At 39.9% G+C, this 16,480-nt stretch overlaps 1 protein-coding gene across 2 annotated transcripts in view; it reads right to left on the bottom strand.

The window, feature by feature from the left end:
• Positions 1–6,785: 6,785 nt before the first annotated feature.
• fcho1 (FFCH and mu domain containing endocytic adaptor 1) overlaps positions 6,786–16,480 on the bottom strand; it is a 61,511-nt gene continuing 51,816 nt past the window's right edge. For both annotated transcript variants that reach the window (XM_012953759.3, NM_001197198.1), the window contains 7 exon segments: positions 14,381–14,492; positions 13,460–13,615; positions 12,893–13,022; positions 12,606–12,787; positions 11,699–11,757; positions 8,146–8,310; positions 6,786–7,565 (listed from right to left, as the gene is read on the bottom strand). In XM_012953759.3, the coding sequence (XP_012809213.1) occupies positions 7,546–7,565; positions 8,146–8,310; positions 11,699–11,757; positions 12,606–12,787; positions 12,893–13,022; positions 13,460–13,615; positions 14,381–14,492 (824 nt within the window). In that variant the 3' untranslated portion in view covers positions 6,786–7,545.

Below are 16,480 nucleotides of genomic sequence, written 5' to 3'. Positions count from 1 at the left end.
AACCGATGAAGCCGTACGGTTGGCTCTGCAAATAAGGTGGCAGGTGGCCCTCCAAATTATCAGCCAACGCATCTGAAAATGAACACGGTGGAAAGAAGCAGGAAAAGAACTTGCAAACTTCAGTTTGATAAGCAGTCTCTTTATCCCCTAGAGCACTGAAGACAGACACTTGGTCTGCTAGGTTTCTTGGCAGGTGGCCCTTTGTGTTGAAGCAAAGTCGCTGCAACAAAAGCATTGCAAAGCCTGAATTAAACTTGCAACCAAAGCCATAGCACAGATTTCACAAGTTAAAGGGGATGCCAGAGCTTCCTGAGGAAGCAGGTTGCTCAGGTGGGAATTTAACTCAGGACCTTCCACTCCAAAGGCAACTTCCTTAACCACTGATCTATTTGAAAGGGGCTTCTTACTTCAGAAGGATGGTGCCCTTTCCACCACCTCAGCAGTGTAGTGGAAAGAGCAGCTGTGTTGTAAGATAAAGGTTGCAAGTTCAATACCTGAACAATGAACAATTACGCAATGATCACTCCTTAGTGATCAAGAATGCGGATAAGGGTGGGATGGTCGTTGTATTGGATAGCGAAACTTATAAAAATGAGGCTTTACGCAAACTTAGTGATGTCTCCACTTATCAGATCTTAAAGGGAAATCCAACTGTCTCTTATACTAATATTCTTGTGAGTTTGGTGGATGGGGCCTTTAGGGATGGTTTGATAAATGATAAAGTGAGAGATTATCTAGTACCTAAGAGCCCTAAAATTCCTTTATTTCACCACCTACCAAAGGTTCACAAGATTGAGCGTCCCCCTGTTGGTCGACCTATAGTATCGGGGATAGCCTCTCTGAATGAAAGACTGTCTGAATATGTCGATCTATATTTACAACCTCTTGTTCAGCGATTAATCTCCTATGTACGTGATTGTCTGAATTTAGGTGGCAGAGTGATTATTCTTGGGGTACCATTGATGTTGCTTCCTTATATTCCTGTATCCCTCATGATAGAGGTTTGGAAGCTGTTTTGTATCATTTAGATATGTATAGCACTTATGACTCTACCACAAAAGCGTTTATTTTGGATTCTATTGCTTATTTGCTTTCACATAATTTTTTTAAATTTGATGGTGCTTATTACCTCCAGAAGTGTGGGACCTCAATGGGTGCGAAATTTGCGCCCACTTATGCCAACCTTTACATGGGTTGGTGGGAGGAGACCCACATTTATGGAGGTAATATGGATTCTTTACGTAGTATTATTTTCTATAAGCGTTATGTTGATGATCTCTTATTGGTGTGGCAGGGATCTGAATTAGATTTTTCTGACTTTGTTTCTTCTTTAAATGAGAATTCGCTGAACTTGAGGTTTACTAGTGACTATAACCGAACTAGTATTGCTTTCTTGGACTTAGTTGGTTGCCTCAGGACATAGCATAGAAACAACTACCTTTAGAAAGCCTTGTGCTGGCAATTCACTTTTGAGGGCCGATTCCTGTCATCCTCAGCATCTATTTAAAGGCATTCCTCTAGGCCAGTTTTGCAGGATCAGGAGGAATCGTAGCACTATGGATGCTTATTTAGAGCAAGCCTGTCTTTTACAGGATAGGTTTTTAGATCGTGGATACTCTATGAAATCGCTATTGGTGGCTTTTACTAAAGCATTATATACCAAAAGATCTGATCTACTTAAGGGAAATGATAGCCAAAAGAATAGGAGCCATTTGGAGGGCTTGGAAAAAACGGAAAGGAGAGCAAAGAAATTTAGGAATAAAAGTATTACTAATAATAAATTGATGGATAAGGACTTGGAGATGCCTGTCTTTGTAACTACCTATACTAATCAATTCTACAGGATAAGGAAGATATTTAACAATCTCCTACCGGTTCTATACAATGATCCCCTTTTGGCAACAGTTTTGCAAGGTGGATGTAAATTTGTTGCAAGAAAGGCTTTAACCTTAGGTAACGTTCTCTCCCCCACATTATGGCGATCAAAACCCATTAAAACCACGTGGTTATCAACCCAGGGAACTTACCCATGTGGAGCAAGGAGATGCGTTACCTGCACGTACATAAAACGATCTACTTCCTTCCGAAGTTCTGTGTCAAAGAAATCTTTTGAAATGCGTATGTATGCCAACTGTAATACGCAATATGTTATATATCTATTGACTTGTTTACGTTGTTATATCCAATATGTTGGTTGTACTACACGTTCATTAAAAAGCAGGATGCGGGAACATATAAGACATATAGTTTCAAAAGATAGTAACAGCCCAGTATCTCGTCACTTCATACAATGTTGCGATTCAAATGTATCTTGTTTGCAGATTCAAGTTATAGATAGGGTTTCACCAGATGAACGTGGCTCTGATACGTTAGAAAGGCTTTTGCGTTTAGAGGTAAAATGGATTTTTCTTTTGGGCACACGTCATCCTGGTGGTTTGAATTCTGTCTTCGACGTCAGCTGCTATGTTTAATTGTACCTATAAGTACCCATTTTGCTTATAATCCTCTTTCTTTCTTCCTATATATTTTTTCAAATAATTACTATTAACCTAATCTTAACTGCATTGGATAAACCGAAATGAACCGTCATAATGGTACTGTACATAATTTTGAGTAAAAGTTCGTAATTTTACAGCTTATATTGATGTTAGTTATCATACACAATATGAGTAGATGGCAATATCAAAATCCACTTATTGATTCTAAACTAATTTAGTTTGACCTACTATGATAAATTATTGCATTGATGTATAATGTCAAGTTATTTATTTATTTATATATTTATTCATACATTAATTGACTGCCTTATGATTATTAGTATGTACCTTATATGGATTTTTGTGGTATCTAATTAATGGAAGAAATTTACCTTCCTTTTCTTTGTTCAAATGTATTGATCAGGATGTCTCTTTTGGGTCTCTCTTCTCCTTTAATTTTATTTCTAGGGGTGTGACCTGTAGTTTTGTCAATCACTGTTTTTTGCTTAAATTCTTTGTGATGTCTGTGCATTTCCTGCCTATGATTAAGTGCATCCGTGCACGAAACACGTTAGGCGTGGCTTGTTTTTAAATGGATGAATAAAGACTAAGTTTTAAGAGAGCTTCCTGTTGTCCGGCGTGCTTGGATTTACCCTTCAACGTTTTGGATATTTTGCCTTAGCTACGGGTTCGGGGCCCTGAGCACCCGGACCACTACGGGACTACGGTGAGCTTCTTCATATCGCTTTTTAGACTCCTCTACTACTTGAGTGATAGACCCGGGGTATAGACACCCGGGTCTCTACTTTATATTTGGTACGGATCTATACTTTGAACCTTTGAGTCATAAATAATATCAATATTAACTTTAACTTCAGCGAGCATAAATTTAGCATCAAGTTCAATACCTGCTTCATTTCTAGTTGCTATAAGCTTATGGTACATTGACTTTGCTTTATTATCAAGAAGAACCACCAGCCAACAAATTTTAAAGTCTTGCTTGGTGTCTTCAGCGGCCTAGGTCTTAAGGTGGTTGCTGTGTAAGGTTGTGAGTTCAGCTCTTGCCTTGGTCAGGTTTGAATTCCTTTGCTCTTTGTGAAAACCAATGTGCCTTATAAATAACTTGGCCGGTGCTGCAGCTTTACTTGCAAGGTTAGTTTTTGAATTTGCTTTATCATCATAAAGGACACCTAGGCAACAAATATAACCAACCTGGACAATACCTCCAGCATCCAAGGGGTTAGGGTATCTGCCTTACAAACAGAAAGTTCAATTCCCACCTCAGACATGTTGAGATGCTTTGACTCATTGTAAATGGCTGTTGCCTGTACATTGATATATGTGGCCTATGGCCTTGCTTATGAGGGCAATCCCAGATTCCTCATTTTCTTGGGGATGCTTCTGTTAGTGTGCTTTTGGCAAGAAATTTCCTGAGGTGGGAACCAAGCTCAGGACCTTTGGCTCTAAAGCAATGCTCTATTTGCCAGGGGCTTTTTATTTGGGGCACTTTCAACCTGATTTGCAGAATCATTGTATGGCTTTAGAGACTGCTTTTGGCAAGAAGTCTACTCAGGTGGCAATTGAACTCAGGACATTCTCCTACAAAGGCATTTGTCTTAACCATCACTCTATTTGTCAGGGACTTCTCACTTGGAAAGGATGGTGCCCTTTCTACCTAATTTGCCGAATCACTACAGGTTCAGGGACTTTGCTTTCGATGGGTTTTGATTGCTTTAGGCGGGAATTGACCTCAGGACCTTCTCACTCTCTCCTGATGCAAATTCTGCATTCGATTGGTATCTGCAGTCAGGCTGCATTCTGAATTCCTTTTTACCTCTCTAACCGATCCTTCACTGTCTCCTATACAAACAAAATCTCATCTCCAGTTCCACTTAATGTGGGGGTACCCCAAAGCTCTGTACTTGGCCCATTGTTGTTCTCCCTGTACACACTGTCTTTGGGAGATATCCGTTCATTTGGCTTTAAATATCATCTGCATGCTGATGATATCCAAATTTATTATTCAACCCTTTTATTAACAGTTGAAACTGAGTCAAATCTCTAACTGCCTCCTAGCTATCTCCAATTGAATGAACCAACCTCAAACTGAACCTAACAAATACTAATGTAAGTGAGTTTTATTGTCTTCCCAACAATATACTTACAAGTACACAGTGGGACTAAATATTGTCCTCCTGGATCAAAAAAGGTGCAATACATAAACTATAATTACTATAATAAAAAATAAAAGTTTGACTCCAGTCTCTCCTTTTCTGACCATATTAACACCACTGTCAAAACCTGTCACTTCTTCTTACACAATATTGCCAAAATCTGTCCCTTTCTTTCTACTGCAAGAGCTAGATTGCTCATGCATGCTCTCATCCTATCCCGACTTGACTACTGTAACCTGCTACTAACCGGCCTCCCTAACTCCCATCTTTCCCCCCTACAGTCTGTATTAAATACTGCTGCCAGAATTCTCCTCCTCTCATCCAGGAGAGTTCAGGCCATTCCCCTGCTAATGTCCTTATCCTGGCTTCCCATTAAGCAAAGAATATCTTTCAAACTCCTCTTAACCTTCAAAGCCCTCCTTTCCTCTGTTCCTCACTACATCTCTCCTCTTGTCTCCATATTCCTGGATGACTCCTCCATTTCTTACAGAGCAACCAAGCTTGATTGCGCCCCCCACTACTACTGCTGCTGCTGTTTCCCGCTTTAAACCTCTCTGCCTTGCTGCCTCTTACATTTGGTGTAGTGTTTAACAGCAACCCTGTTATATCAGTGCTGTCCAACTGGCGGCCCGCGACCCCCCTCTGTGTGGCCCTCCACCTGTCTGGCTGCTTTGATGGTTTACCCTTGTGTAAACTTTAAATGGTTTCAGTACTGAGATTAACTGCCCCCCTGCATGGTTCACACTTCAGATTCAGGCTGTAATCCCTCTGTATTGTTTAAATATGTAATCCCCTGTACTGTTCACACCTCAGACATTGTATGTAGTGCCTGGACTATGCTGTCTGTGTGTAGGCAGCATAGGGTAGGCAGAGTATGGCACATAGGCAGCATAGGGCAGGGAGGGTATGGCACAAACAGGCAGCATAGAATAGAATAGGGAGGGTATTGAACACACAGGCAGCATAGGGCGACTGGCGACGAGGAACAACATTCTGCATAACTTTCATTATTTGATTCTTACTAAAAGTGAGTAAGCCTGCATTTATATCCTCGGCCATGGCCCTTGGCACTGAGTACACTTTTCCACCATTTGACTCCGATACTGAACCTAACTCTGCTGGACAAAGTTGGATGAGATGGATACAAGATTTGAAAATTATCGGATTGCTATGGATGTCACTAATGCTGACAGAAAGAAAGCTTTATTACTGCATTTAGCTGGGGAAAATGTGTATCATATCTATGACACACTGGCTGAACCCACTGACACATACACAGAGTTGAAAGTGAAACAAACTGCATGTTTCAACCCTAAGAGGAATACGCAGAATGAAATCTATATATTCAGACAAGCAACACAGCAGTCAGATGAAACTCTGGATGCATATCACACTAGCTTACGTTTGCTGGCTAAACACTGTAATTTCTCTAACACTGATAAATAAATAAAAACACAAATAATACAAAACTGCACTTCCTCCAAGATCAGGAGATATGCAGTATGAGAGAATCTGAGCTATCTTTAAAGGACAATGAAAGGTTAATATAAATTAAAAGTAAGTCTAAAGGCATTCTTTTTAAGTACTTACTGCATATCTAAACTCCCAGATCCCTGCTTGCTTCTCTGAGATATGGTGCTGGCAGCCTACAGCAGTGTGAAGACTACAGTGACATCACTGAAATCTCTCTCCCCTTCCTGTAGGTTGCCAGCGGCAGCCTTCAGTAGCAATGCACATGTGCATAACTTGATTCTGTCTCCTGTTCTGAGCTACACATGCCCACCAGCCAATCAGAAGCGGATCTGCATGGGGGGGGGGGGTAGGGAATGAAACACATATGCAGTATGAAGCAAGGAGGGAAAGGAAGGGAGGGAGAATACCTTTTTAAAGATGGCTGCCTGTTCTAGAAAACAGAGAATAGAAAATGTGAAGAAAGTGTGACTGAGTAAATATTTGATTAGGACTATTGGGCAGTATGCTTTTTAAATTTTCACTTGCATTCTCCTTTAAGGGAAGGTGATCCAAATTATGTAAAGACCCCTTATCTGGAAAACCCCAGGTCCCAAGCATTCTGGATAATAGGTCCCATACCTATATTATATTGCACCTGCGTTCACAATTAAAAATATACACAAACATTTCACAGCACCAAACTTTATTTTCTGTACACACAATATATATCTATAAATATATACATACATTTATTTATTTATAATATATATTATCTTTGTCCAATACTCAGAAGCCTTCAGCTAAGCCAAAAGAGGGTGAATATGAAAGGGGTATAGGCAGTACATAATGGAAATGTGTGTGTTGTGTTATACACGCTTATACTAAATTAAACCCAAGCACTCTCTCCACATTCACCATACTGCACCACACATTCAGCCTCTTCATCTCATATATTCATATATTTTATTAGAACAAGAACCAACAAAGCCAGGATATCAAAAAATATATCGAAAGCGGTCAGTTGGAAGGGGACCCTGTGCATACCGTATCAGAAAATCATTTTCTAAGCAATGCATTGAGTGCTTGACATCTCCCTGCTTGGCCAAGGAGCCAATGTAACATTCTGACATCCCACAATGGGAATCCAGTGTTTGCAACCACTTGATTTTGTTTTCCCTTTTGTCTTTTTAATAACTGCTGCTTCATCACCATCCAGAGTCTAAATATCTTTAAAGTGCTTATTTCATAATAAGAAAATTACAGACAAACATTTTCATTAACCGTAGGTGAGCATTTCCTTAGGTACTCCCTTTAGGAAGGCCGGAATACTCAAGCGATGGTCCTGTCATCCAGCACAAAGTGGCTCTATGCTGCTTCCTGCATTAGGCAGGAATTCAGAAGGGGTCCAATTGGTGACAAGTAGTGCAAGGTGACATGATTTATCAGCATACAAGATATTTACCTGTTTTGGAGAAAAAAAAAAAGGTTAAAAAGTGGTCTAAAACTACATTTCTTATTTAATATGTAGCAATCCCATGCAACAAACCTGCTAGGTTTTGAAAGATAAACCTCTGCAAGAAACCACTACTCCACTACGCTGCTATTATGGCCTAATGCTTTGGATCACTGCAGAGAATTCAGAATGCTGAACGCCTGCAGAAGGTCTGTTTTTGGTGTATAATTTAAACAGCTGCTTCCAAATAGGTAATTACGTGGACATGTGAACAAATCAAAAAAGCGTCAGAGCCTCTGTTATAACCATTACATGCCAATGCATATTGCTTTAGCTGCATAGCAGGCTTTTGGTTCAATAAACTCCGAAATACAATGAACTGCACAGAAAGCACACAGGACTCTGGGCCTTCCAACAGGGCTTCCAGACACAAGACTCTTGTAGCAGGTGGCCACAAAGACACTGATACTGTAGTTGCCTGTCATGTACCAAGATGTACCAATGATTGATTACTGGGGCATGCCATAATAATTATTCAGCCATTGGAACAGGCTTGAATTTAGTGAAATGCCTGGCATGTTGTACTCACCTGCGGCAAACCTTTTCTTAACCAGAGACATCCTGTATCCAGAGCCCACCAGTTCTATGTCTACACCAGAGAGAGTGCTGCCCTCAGAAGTGAACTGTGCCACAGCAGAAGTGGGTCTGCTAGGTGCATGGAGTGGCTGCCAACGGGCACAGATACGCCCCCAACCTGTGAAAGAGAACACAGTATATTTAGATTTGGAAAATGTAAAAGCTTGCTGAAAAGCAATTAGAGAGTGGAACTGGTAAATATAAATTGCAACCAATGAACCCTATAAGCTCCTCAGTGTAAAATTTTAAATCAAACAATCCAGACTAACTTTCCAATTTTTAGTTTCGAGAAAATCCTGTGTTGCCTTAGCAGTATATTTGGGATCATTATTTTGTTGCAGGATGAAGAGCTGTCCAATAAGTTTGGAGGCATTTACTGGAACTTGAGCAGATAAGATGTTTCTATACACTTTATAATTAGTTGTGTAACTGCCATCAGCAGTTACATTATCAATGAAGATAAGTGTGCCAGTACCTGTGGCAGCCATACATGCCCAAGCCATAACATCCGCACCACCATGTTTAACAGATGAGCTGGACATTTTTGTGGCTAACTAATGATTTGCATCTTGCAGTGTAGCCTCTGTATTTCTGTTCTTGAAGTCTCCTGTGGATAGTAGTTTGACAAAGACACACCTGCCTCCTTAGTGTTTCTGACCTGCTGGATAGGATTTTCCTTTACAGTAGCGAGGATTCTTCTGTCAGCAGCAGTGGAGGTCTTCCTTGGCCAACCAGTCCATTTGCCATTACAGAGCTAACCAGTGCAGGGGTAGGGAACCTTGGCTCTCCAGCTGTGATAAAACTACAAATCCCAGCAAGCATTTTCCTTAATTAACCATGACTGTGGCTGTCAGACTCCTGCAATGCATTGTGGGACTGGTAGTTCCATAACAGCTGGAGAGCCAAGGTTCCCTACCCCTGAACCAGTGCATTCTTTCTTCTTAATGATATTCCAGACAGTTGATTTTGTTAATCCTAAGGTTTGACCAATGTCCAAAACCGATGGTTTTATCTTGTTTTTTAGCCTCATAACTATGCATGTACACTGGTAAACTGGTAATGCCTATGCTCTTATGTTTCATATGATATATGCTACTATGTCACAAAGTCTATATAAATCCTGTGCTTTCTTCTGTAGTTCTGACTATGTTTTGCTCAGAACCCACGTATGTGTCTAATAAACCTTACCTAATTACCTCAAATGACTTTCGGTATCTTAAATTTCATAACAGAAGCAATGCAACACACCTGTGTCACAAACATTATGGTGCCCTGAAATGAGGGGGGCTATGTATAAAAAATGTTGTAATTTATACATGGTGAAACTGAAATGTATGCAAATATTTTTAAATTACAAAAAGAGAGGGGGATTGATCAATGCACATTCCCTGGTCCCAGTGCACGGGAGTTCCAGCCTTTGAAAAATATGACCAGAGGTAAATAGATAGGACCACCATACAGTGTTTACCTTGATGTGTATGGTGGCTTACCAATCTTATGATCATAATTTTGTAACTAAAAACCCCTGTTTTTTGTCAATATATGCACTAGCATAGATAATTTACTTATGAAACAGGGGACCAGGGAATGTGCATTGATCAATCCCCCTCTCTTTTTGTATGCTTGTAGTTGGCCAGATCAGTCGCTCCCACAACCCCTTTCTGTGTATTTTTAAATTACAGTCTGAAGTGCACTTTAATCGCATCTGAATTGTTTGATTTAAAATTTTACACTAAGGGGCAGAGAGGTAAGTCAAAGAAAAATGCGTCTTTGTCCCAAACATTACGAAGAACAATGTAGATAAGAACTATTTTATATTGAAATGTTAGTTTTGCCAGCTACAGTTACACAAAAGTAGGCATAAGCCATCTTGCATCCATGTGATTGGAAAAGCTCACAGACAAATATCTGCATATGCCACATGTACACCAGAAGTGATATCTATGAGAAAGCAAAGAATTATCTAAAGACCCACTTAAAGGAACAGTAACACCAAAAAATGAAAGAGCTTTAAAGTAATAAAAATACAATGCACTGTTGCCCTGTACTGGTAAAACTGGTGTGTTTGCAACAGTAACACTACTATAATTTATATAATAAGCTGCTGTGTAGCCACAGGGGCAGCCATTCAAGCTGGAAAAAAGGCACAGGTTACATAGCAGATAACAGATAAGTTCTGTAGAATACAATAGTGTTTTATCTGTTATCTGCCATGTGCCTGTGCCTTTTCTCCTTTGAATGGCTGCCTCCATGGCTACATAGCAGCTTATTTATATAAATTATAGTAGACTCTCTGAAGTAAACACACAACTTTTACCAGTACAAGGCAGCAGCACATTATATTTTAGTTACTTTTATACACTTTCATTTTTTGGTGTTACTGTTCCTTTAAAGTTTATGTGCTTTGATTGATTGATTTCAATTAAAGGAATACTGTCATAGGAAAACATTTTTTTTTTTTTTAAAACGCATCAGTTAATAGAGCTTCTCCAGCAGAATCCTGCATTGAAATCGTTTTTTCAAAAACACAGTTTTTAATATTTAATTTTGAAGTTTCACATGGGGCTAGCCATATTCTTCATTTCCCAGTGTGCCACAGCCATGTGACCTGTGCTCTGATAAAATTCAGTCACACTTTACTCCTGAGCTGCAAGTTGGAATGATATCACCCCCCCTCCCAGCAGTCGATCAGCAGAACAATAATAGCACTCAATCATAAGAAATCCAGGGTCAACTTATGGCATCTCCAGTTACATGGGAATAGGAGAAACAATAGGTTACCTGAAAGCAGTTCTAATGTGTAGCGGTGGTTCCTTCTGAAAGCTGAGACTCAGGCACAATGCACTGAGATGGCCGCCTACATACCAATATTACCATAAAAATCGTGACAGTATCCCTTTAAACCAGTGATCCCCAACCAGTGGCTCGGGGGCAACATGTTGCTCACCAAACCCTTGGATGTTGCTCCCCGTGGCTTCAAAGCAGGTGCCTATTTTTTAATTTCTGGTAAGGAGGCAAGATTTAGTTGCATAAAAAACAAATATAATGCCGAACAGAGCCTCCTGTAAGCTGCCAGTCCACATAGGGACTATTAAGTAGCCAATTACAGCGCTTATTGGCACCCCCAGGAACCTTTTTCTTTCTTGTGTTGCTCCACAACACTTTTTCCATTTAAATGTGGCTGACGGGTTGAAAAGGTTGGGGATCCCTGCTTTAAACCATCAAACTGATCAATAGGTCACCTTTGTTGCAGGGACATACAACATCTGTGATCACATCTAGGCTCCATGACCTAAGGAGTCCCAATGAGCAGAAAAAATAATTCAAAACTCACATGCAGAAGAGTAGGGACATGGGTAGATAGGTGAGAAGAAACTGGTTTAAGTGAACTGTAGGTAGCCTGTGCTTGGCTTGCACTTGGGGTCTAGTTACAATACTGGTTAAATAAGAATTTTACATTGTTGCATACTGTACAATGCATAAGAGAGTATGTGAGAGAGTGTTACCATCATGTTCATTCCCTGCAGGCTCATGAGGGATCTGCCAGTGTAATCTCCGTTCAGCACTAATGAAAGAGTGAAATTTAATTAAGAAGCTGTTCTGTAGAGGTTTGCTGCATATTATATATGACATTATTTCAATGTATCCATACATAAATATTTTATCTATACATTTAAAATCCATCAATGTAACACTCTGGCAGCACAGCATATAACCGTATAGAACAGGAGTTCCCAAATAGCATATTGGGATCTACCAGCAGATCTTGTACAATAGATCACAACAACCCGCACTGTCTGCATACAGATGCCTTAAATCAGGTAAGGAGCAATGGATTGAAAAATAGTTATTCATTGTTTATTTAAAAAATGTTATTGTTATTTAAAAAAAGAACACATTTTCTGTTGGCAAAAAGAAATGAAGTGACATTTGCTAAGGTAATATAAAACGTCAGGTGGTAACACTAAAAATAGACCACTGCATAATTTAAGCGTGGGCACCCCTGGTCTAGTGGTATGCAGTTATTACTGAATGCACTGAATTCTCTGAAAGTAAATACTATACAGTAGCTGCCAGATACTGGTTTGCATTGCAGCAAGGCCAGATTTTAGAATACAGACCAATGATGAGAAAATTATATAGATTATTAGATTTAGAGGTCCCTTCAGGTCCATCACTGCATAGTATCAAAGAGGATGATATTTTCCTAACCATCATAATAGGCTGGGCCATGCAGTGACTATAAACTATAATGTTTTTGTTATATTATCCAAAGAATTAACCTGTGGGCTGGGGCCAAAAAATGTTGAGCACATATAAATTACAAACACAGTATGCTTTATTTTGCTCTCTGTGAGGAAATCGTGATAATATATACATATGTAAAAACATTCAGTGCAGTTCTCTCCTCACCAGCGAGCAGGAGGGTCAGATTGCAAGTTAGAAAAAGGTTCATCCAGAGGCAACAAAATCTGCACATCACACAAAAAAGCAATGTTCTGTCTATAGTCCAAGCAGAGGTCTGTCGAGGATGGACCACACTTCCAAGTTGATGTGAGGTACAAAGGAGCTGCAGAGATGCCTGATTTTAATACCTGAGAATAAGAAAAGGGAGGAGTGCTGTGAAGATGCCAGCTAAATAAGAAGCATCAGTCTGATAGATGTTTAGCAGAAACAAATGAAAAACATTTTCTCTGCACCTGGTACTTGAGCAGTGTGACATTGTAGTAAGGAGCTGCGTGCTGTTCTGCCATGTTGTTCAGGTAAGAGGTTAGTCCAGGCATGTTTAGCCAGAAGTCCCTGCTGTTTGGGTCACTCTGGGACAGGTCACTGTAAGAAGAACCATGTGTTAGTAGAAGGTCATACAAAACATACAAAACAAACTGACATCTGTCTGAAACAATGCTTACACATTAAGATGATTAAAATTGCCAAACACAATGAATGTATATCTCTAAACAGTTTTGCAATGCATTAATAACACACACAGGAAAGTAATTTATATACATTTGTAACCTGTCTTATTAATGTAATGCAAAACTGATAACATAGAAATACAAACAATGTTATGAATAATAACAGGATTATCAGTCCTTTCCCCTATGCATACAGTTTGTGACCTCACACAGGGAAACATGGGTATCTCACATGCATTCAAGCTTTACTTTTATTAAATGCAATATTAATAAATGACACTCATTGTTCTATTTCAAGCAGCCTGAGCTTTGTACCAATTGCTGTAGTTTCACTACTACCCCTGTTCTCACCTAAACAAAAGCTCAGAGTTGGGAGCAAAGTGTTCCACATGTGAAGTGTGGATCAAACGGAAGCTGAGTACAGGCGGTGTTGCAGTACTCGCAAACACCCGGAGAATGCCTGCTGGAAAGGACATGGTAAGTTCTCCTGAAATCCGCAAACTGGAACTGAAAACAAAGTAAATGGCACAGTTTATTGTAAATTTACACACTGGAATGAACACCTCACAAAGAAAAAGCTCAACAAAAAATGTCAGTGGTTTTAAAGTTATTTCTAAATGTAATTAAAAGCAGTATGGATTTTTATATTTTCTGTACTCCTGGTTCTCACTCCTGAAACAATTTTGCTTGCCAGCTGATTAGAAGACCTTGCGGACTCCTGTAAAATTGTGAGTCAGCCCAAAAGAACAGAAAGTGATAAACACTGCTTTCTATTTATAAATAACTTTTAACTATTTAATATGTAAAATGGAAAGATGCTGGGGATTACATTTTCTTTCATTTTGTAGGAACAATCAGTTTTGGGTGGGGGGACCCAGGACGTTCAAATATTTGATTGCATTACTCAACTTTTTGCAATAGCAACGTTTGGAACTTTAACATATGCTTTTTGTCATTAACATACTAATGCAGAAGACTTAGGATTTAACAGAACTGTACCTGAGGATTAACACAGAAACATGTTCTTTTTTCAAACAGTTTACCTTGGGAGTAATTATACACAGGGGTTTTGCCTGGAACAGACCCCAAAAGGCTTGTATTGTAATCAGCTGACAAATGCATGCAACAGTGCTTGACAAGAAAAAGTTCAGTGAAAAAGTATAAAAAAAAAAAAAAAAAAAGTACTGTGGGACACATCAAAGGTGTAAAAAAAACAGGAAAGTAAAGAAACCCTAACTTGGCAGCTAAAAACAAAAAGTTAAGAAAACTCACCCCTCAAGAGCCCCTCCTTCAAACACAGCATGGACATATTCTGTGAAAGCAGCAGCCACAGGTAGTGATTCCTGAGACCCCAATATAACCGGACTGGGGCCACGAGACAATCCTATGGAGGAAAATGCTTAGAAATTGACAAAAACTCTTTAAAAGTTGTGAGCAGAAAGAGAGGTTATGTGGAATAACTGAAGAAATCAAAGTGTTTTCTCATCTTGCGTTGACTTATTGGTTATAAGCCAACTTTCTGGATTTCAGCCAGAAAATGCTCAAATACGTGAGCATCTTCTGCCTGAAATCCACATTGCGTGGGCAGATGCAGGCTGTAAAGGTTTTCTCCCCAAAACGGCATGTCATTGACCTTAGTGTTCTGCCTGTGGCTACAGTGTATAGCAAGTTTTAAGCTTCAGGTTCTACTATAGCGGATGCTGCGCTCTGGTCATTTCACAAGATAAATCAGCTGCACAGAGTAATGGCTGCAATAAAAGCATAGCACTTCGGGATGCTGCTGTGTAGAGGCACTGATAGGAGCTGTCTGAACAGAACTGAATTGTAACACTGTAGCACAAGGAAATTGGTTTGGCCTCCTTCTTTGGGAGCTGCCAAGCAATTTGTAAAATAGGTATGACAGTATTCATTTAAAATTAAACCTACATTGTTTACAGAGAGAAGGGTGTATTTTACGTTTAAAATGATCTGGCCCATGTACATAAAGTCAAAGTACCACTGCAAATTATTAATTCATTTAACTTTTACACATTTGGAGCTAGCAATCATTTTACACTGAATGTACTTAAACTCGACTTCGACTCATTCTTTTCTACACCTATATACAACGGAATTTTAAAAGTGAACGTCATTTTAAAAATGAAAAACAAGAGTATGGTATAGTGCTTTGCTGGTTTTCTATTGCAGCCTTCATTTTTTAAATGAAACAGGAAAATTTAAGACACTGGAGTTGACTCCCCAAGCGATATTTGATAAGGGCTTGTTTAGAAGTTGATTGTCAATGTAGAAAATACCATGGGCCTGCAATAAACCATGGAAATGGTCCATGGCTGATGGCTCTTCACAAAAAAGAAAAAAGGGAAATCAATAGAATGTAAATTTACTTATACATGGATAACTTTTTCTTAAAGGAAAACTATACCCTCGAATAACGTAGGCCTCTATAAAAGTATATTGCATAAAACAACTCATATGCTTCATACAAATAAAGGTCTTACCCGTAAAATCCTTTTCTATTCATCAATAGGGAGACACATGGCACTACAACTTTACCTTTCGGGAGGACAGGACACTAAAAAAAATGAAAGGTGTTGACAGCCTTCCAAGGGGGCCAAGCCTGACCGTTTCCAGATGCCTCTTTCTCTTGCATCTCAGGGAGACACAGGCACTGGAAGGATGTCCAAATGCAGTCCCTAAGAGTAGGGGTGGGAAACTGTTTCAAGCCTGAACCTGCATTGCGCCCTGCAGCATCTTCCTGATGAAGAGCACACTGTTCAAGGAAGCTACCTGCACCTGATAAAAAATGTGTAAAGTTGTGAATGGAGGAACAAGTGACTGTTGCAAATCTCCTTCATGGTGCCATGTTCTTTACTGCCCACAAAGCCACTGCCGATTGGCTGGAGTGAGCCAAGACCCTGAGGGGAGAGGGCCTGCCTGTAATCTGGTAGGCTCTGGAGATTTTACCGCTGATCCATTTAGTGATAGTGGTCTTGGATGCCTTCATCTGGGTTGCCAGTAGGGATGACAAGGAGAGCCTCCGACTTACGAAATGTTTCAGACCTTCCAACTCTTTGGCTGAGGATAGAAGGAGGTTATGACATGTCCTGGTTCAGGTGGAAGGCAGAGAGTACCTTTGACAAGATGGTGTGGAGTTGGGCTAGGGGATAGGTGTGGGCAAACAGGATGGTGTCTATTGCAGAGACCATGAAGCACTGCAACTCCATGCAGAACCTGAGGGGGGTGAAGTAAGGTTAGGCACCTGATATGGACCAGCAGCTTCTGGACTTTGGCGGAAAGAAGGTGTCAGAGACTAATGTCAAATACAGTTCCTATGAAGGTCATTCTCTGGGCAGGAGTCAGGGACGACTTTCT

Source organism: Xenopus tropicalis, chromosome 1, assembly GCF_000004195.4.
Source record: "Xenopus tropicalis strain Nigerian chromosome 1, UCB_Xtro_10.0, whole genome shotgun sequence".
NCBI classification, from domain to species: domain Eukaryota; kingdom Metazoa; phylum Chordata; class Amphibia; order Anura; family Pipidae; genus Xenopus; species Xenopus tropicalis.
Note: the sequence above shows the minus strand (reverse complement) of the source record. Positions and strands in the feature narration are given on the sequence as shown.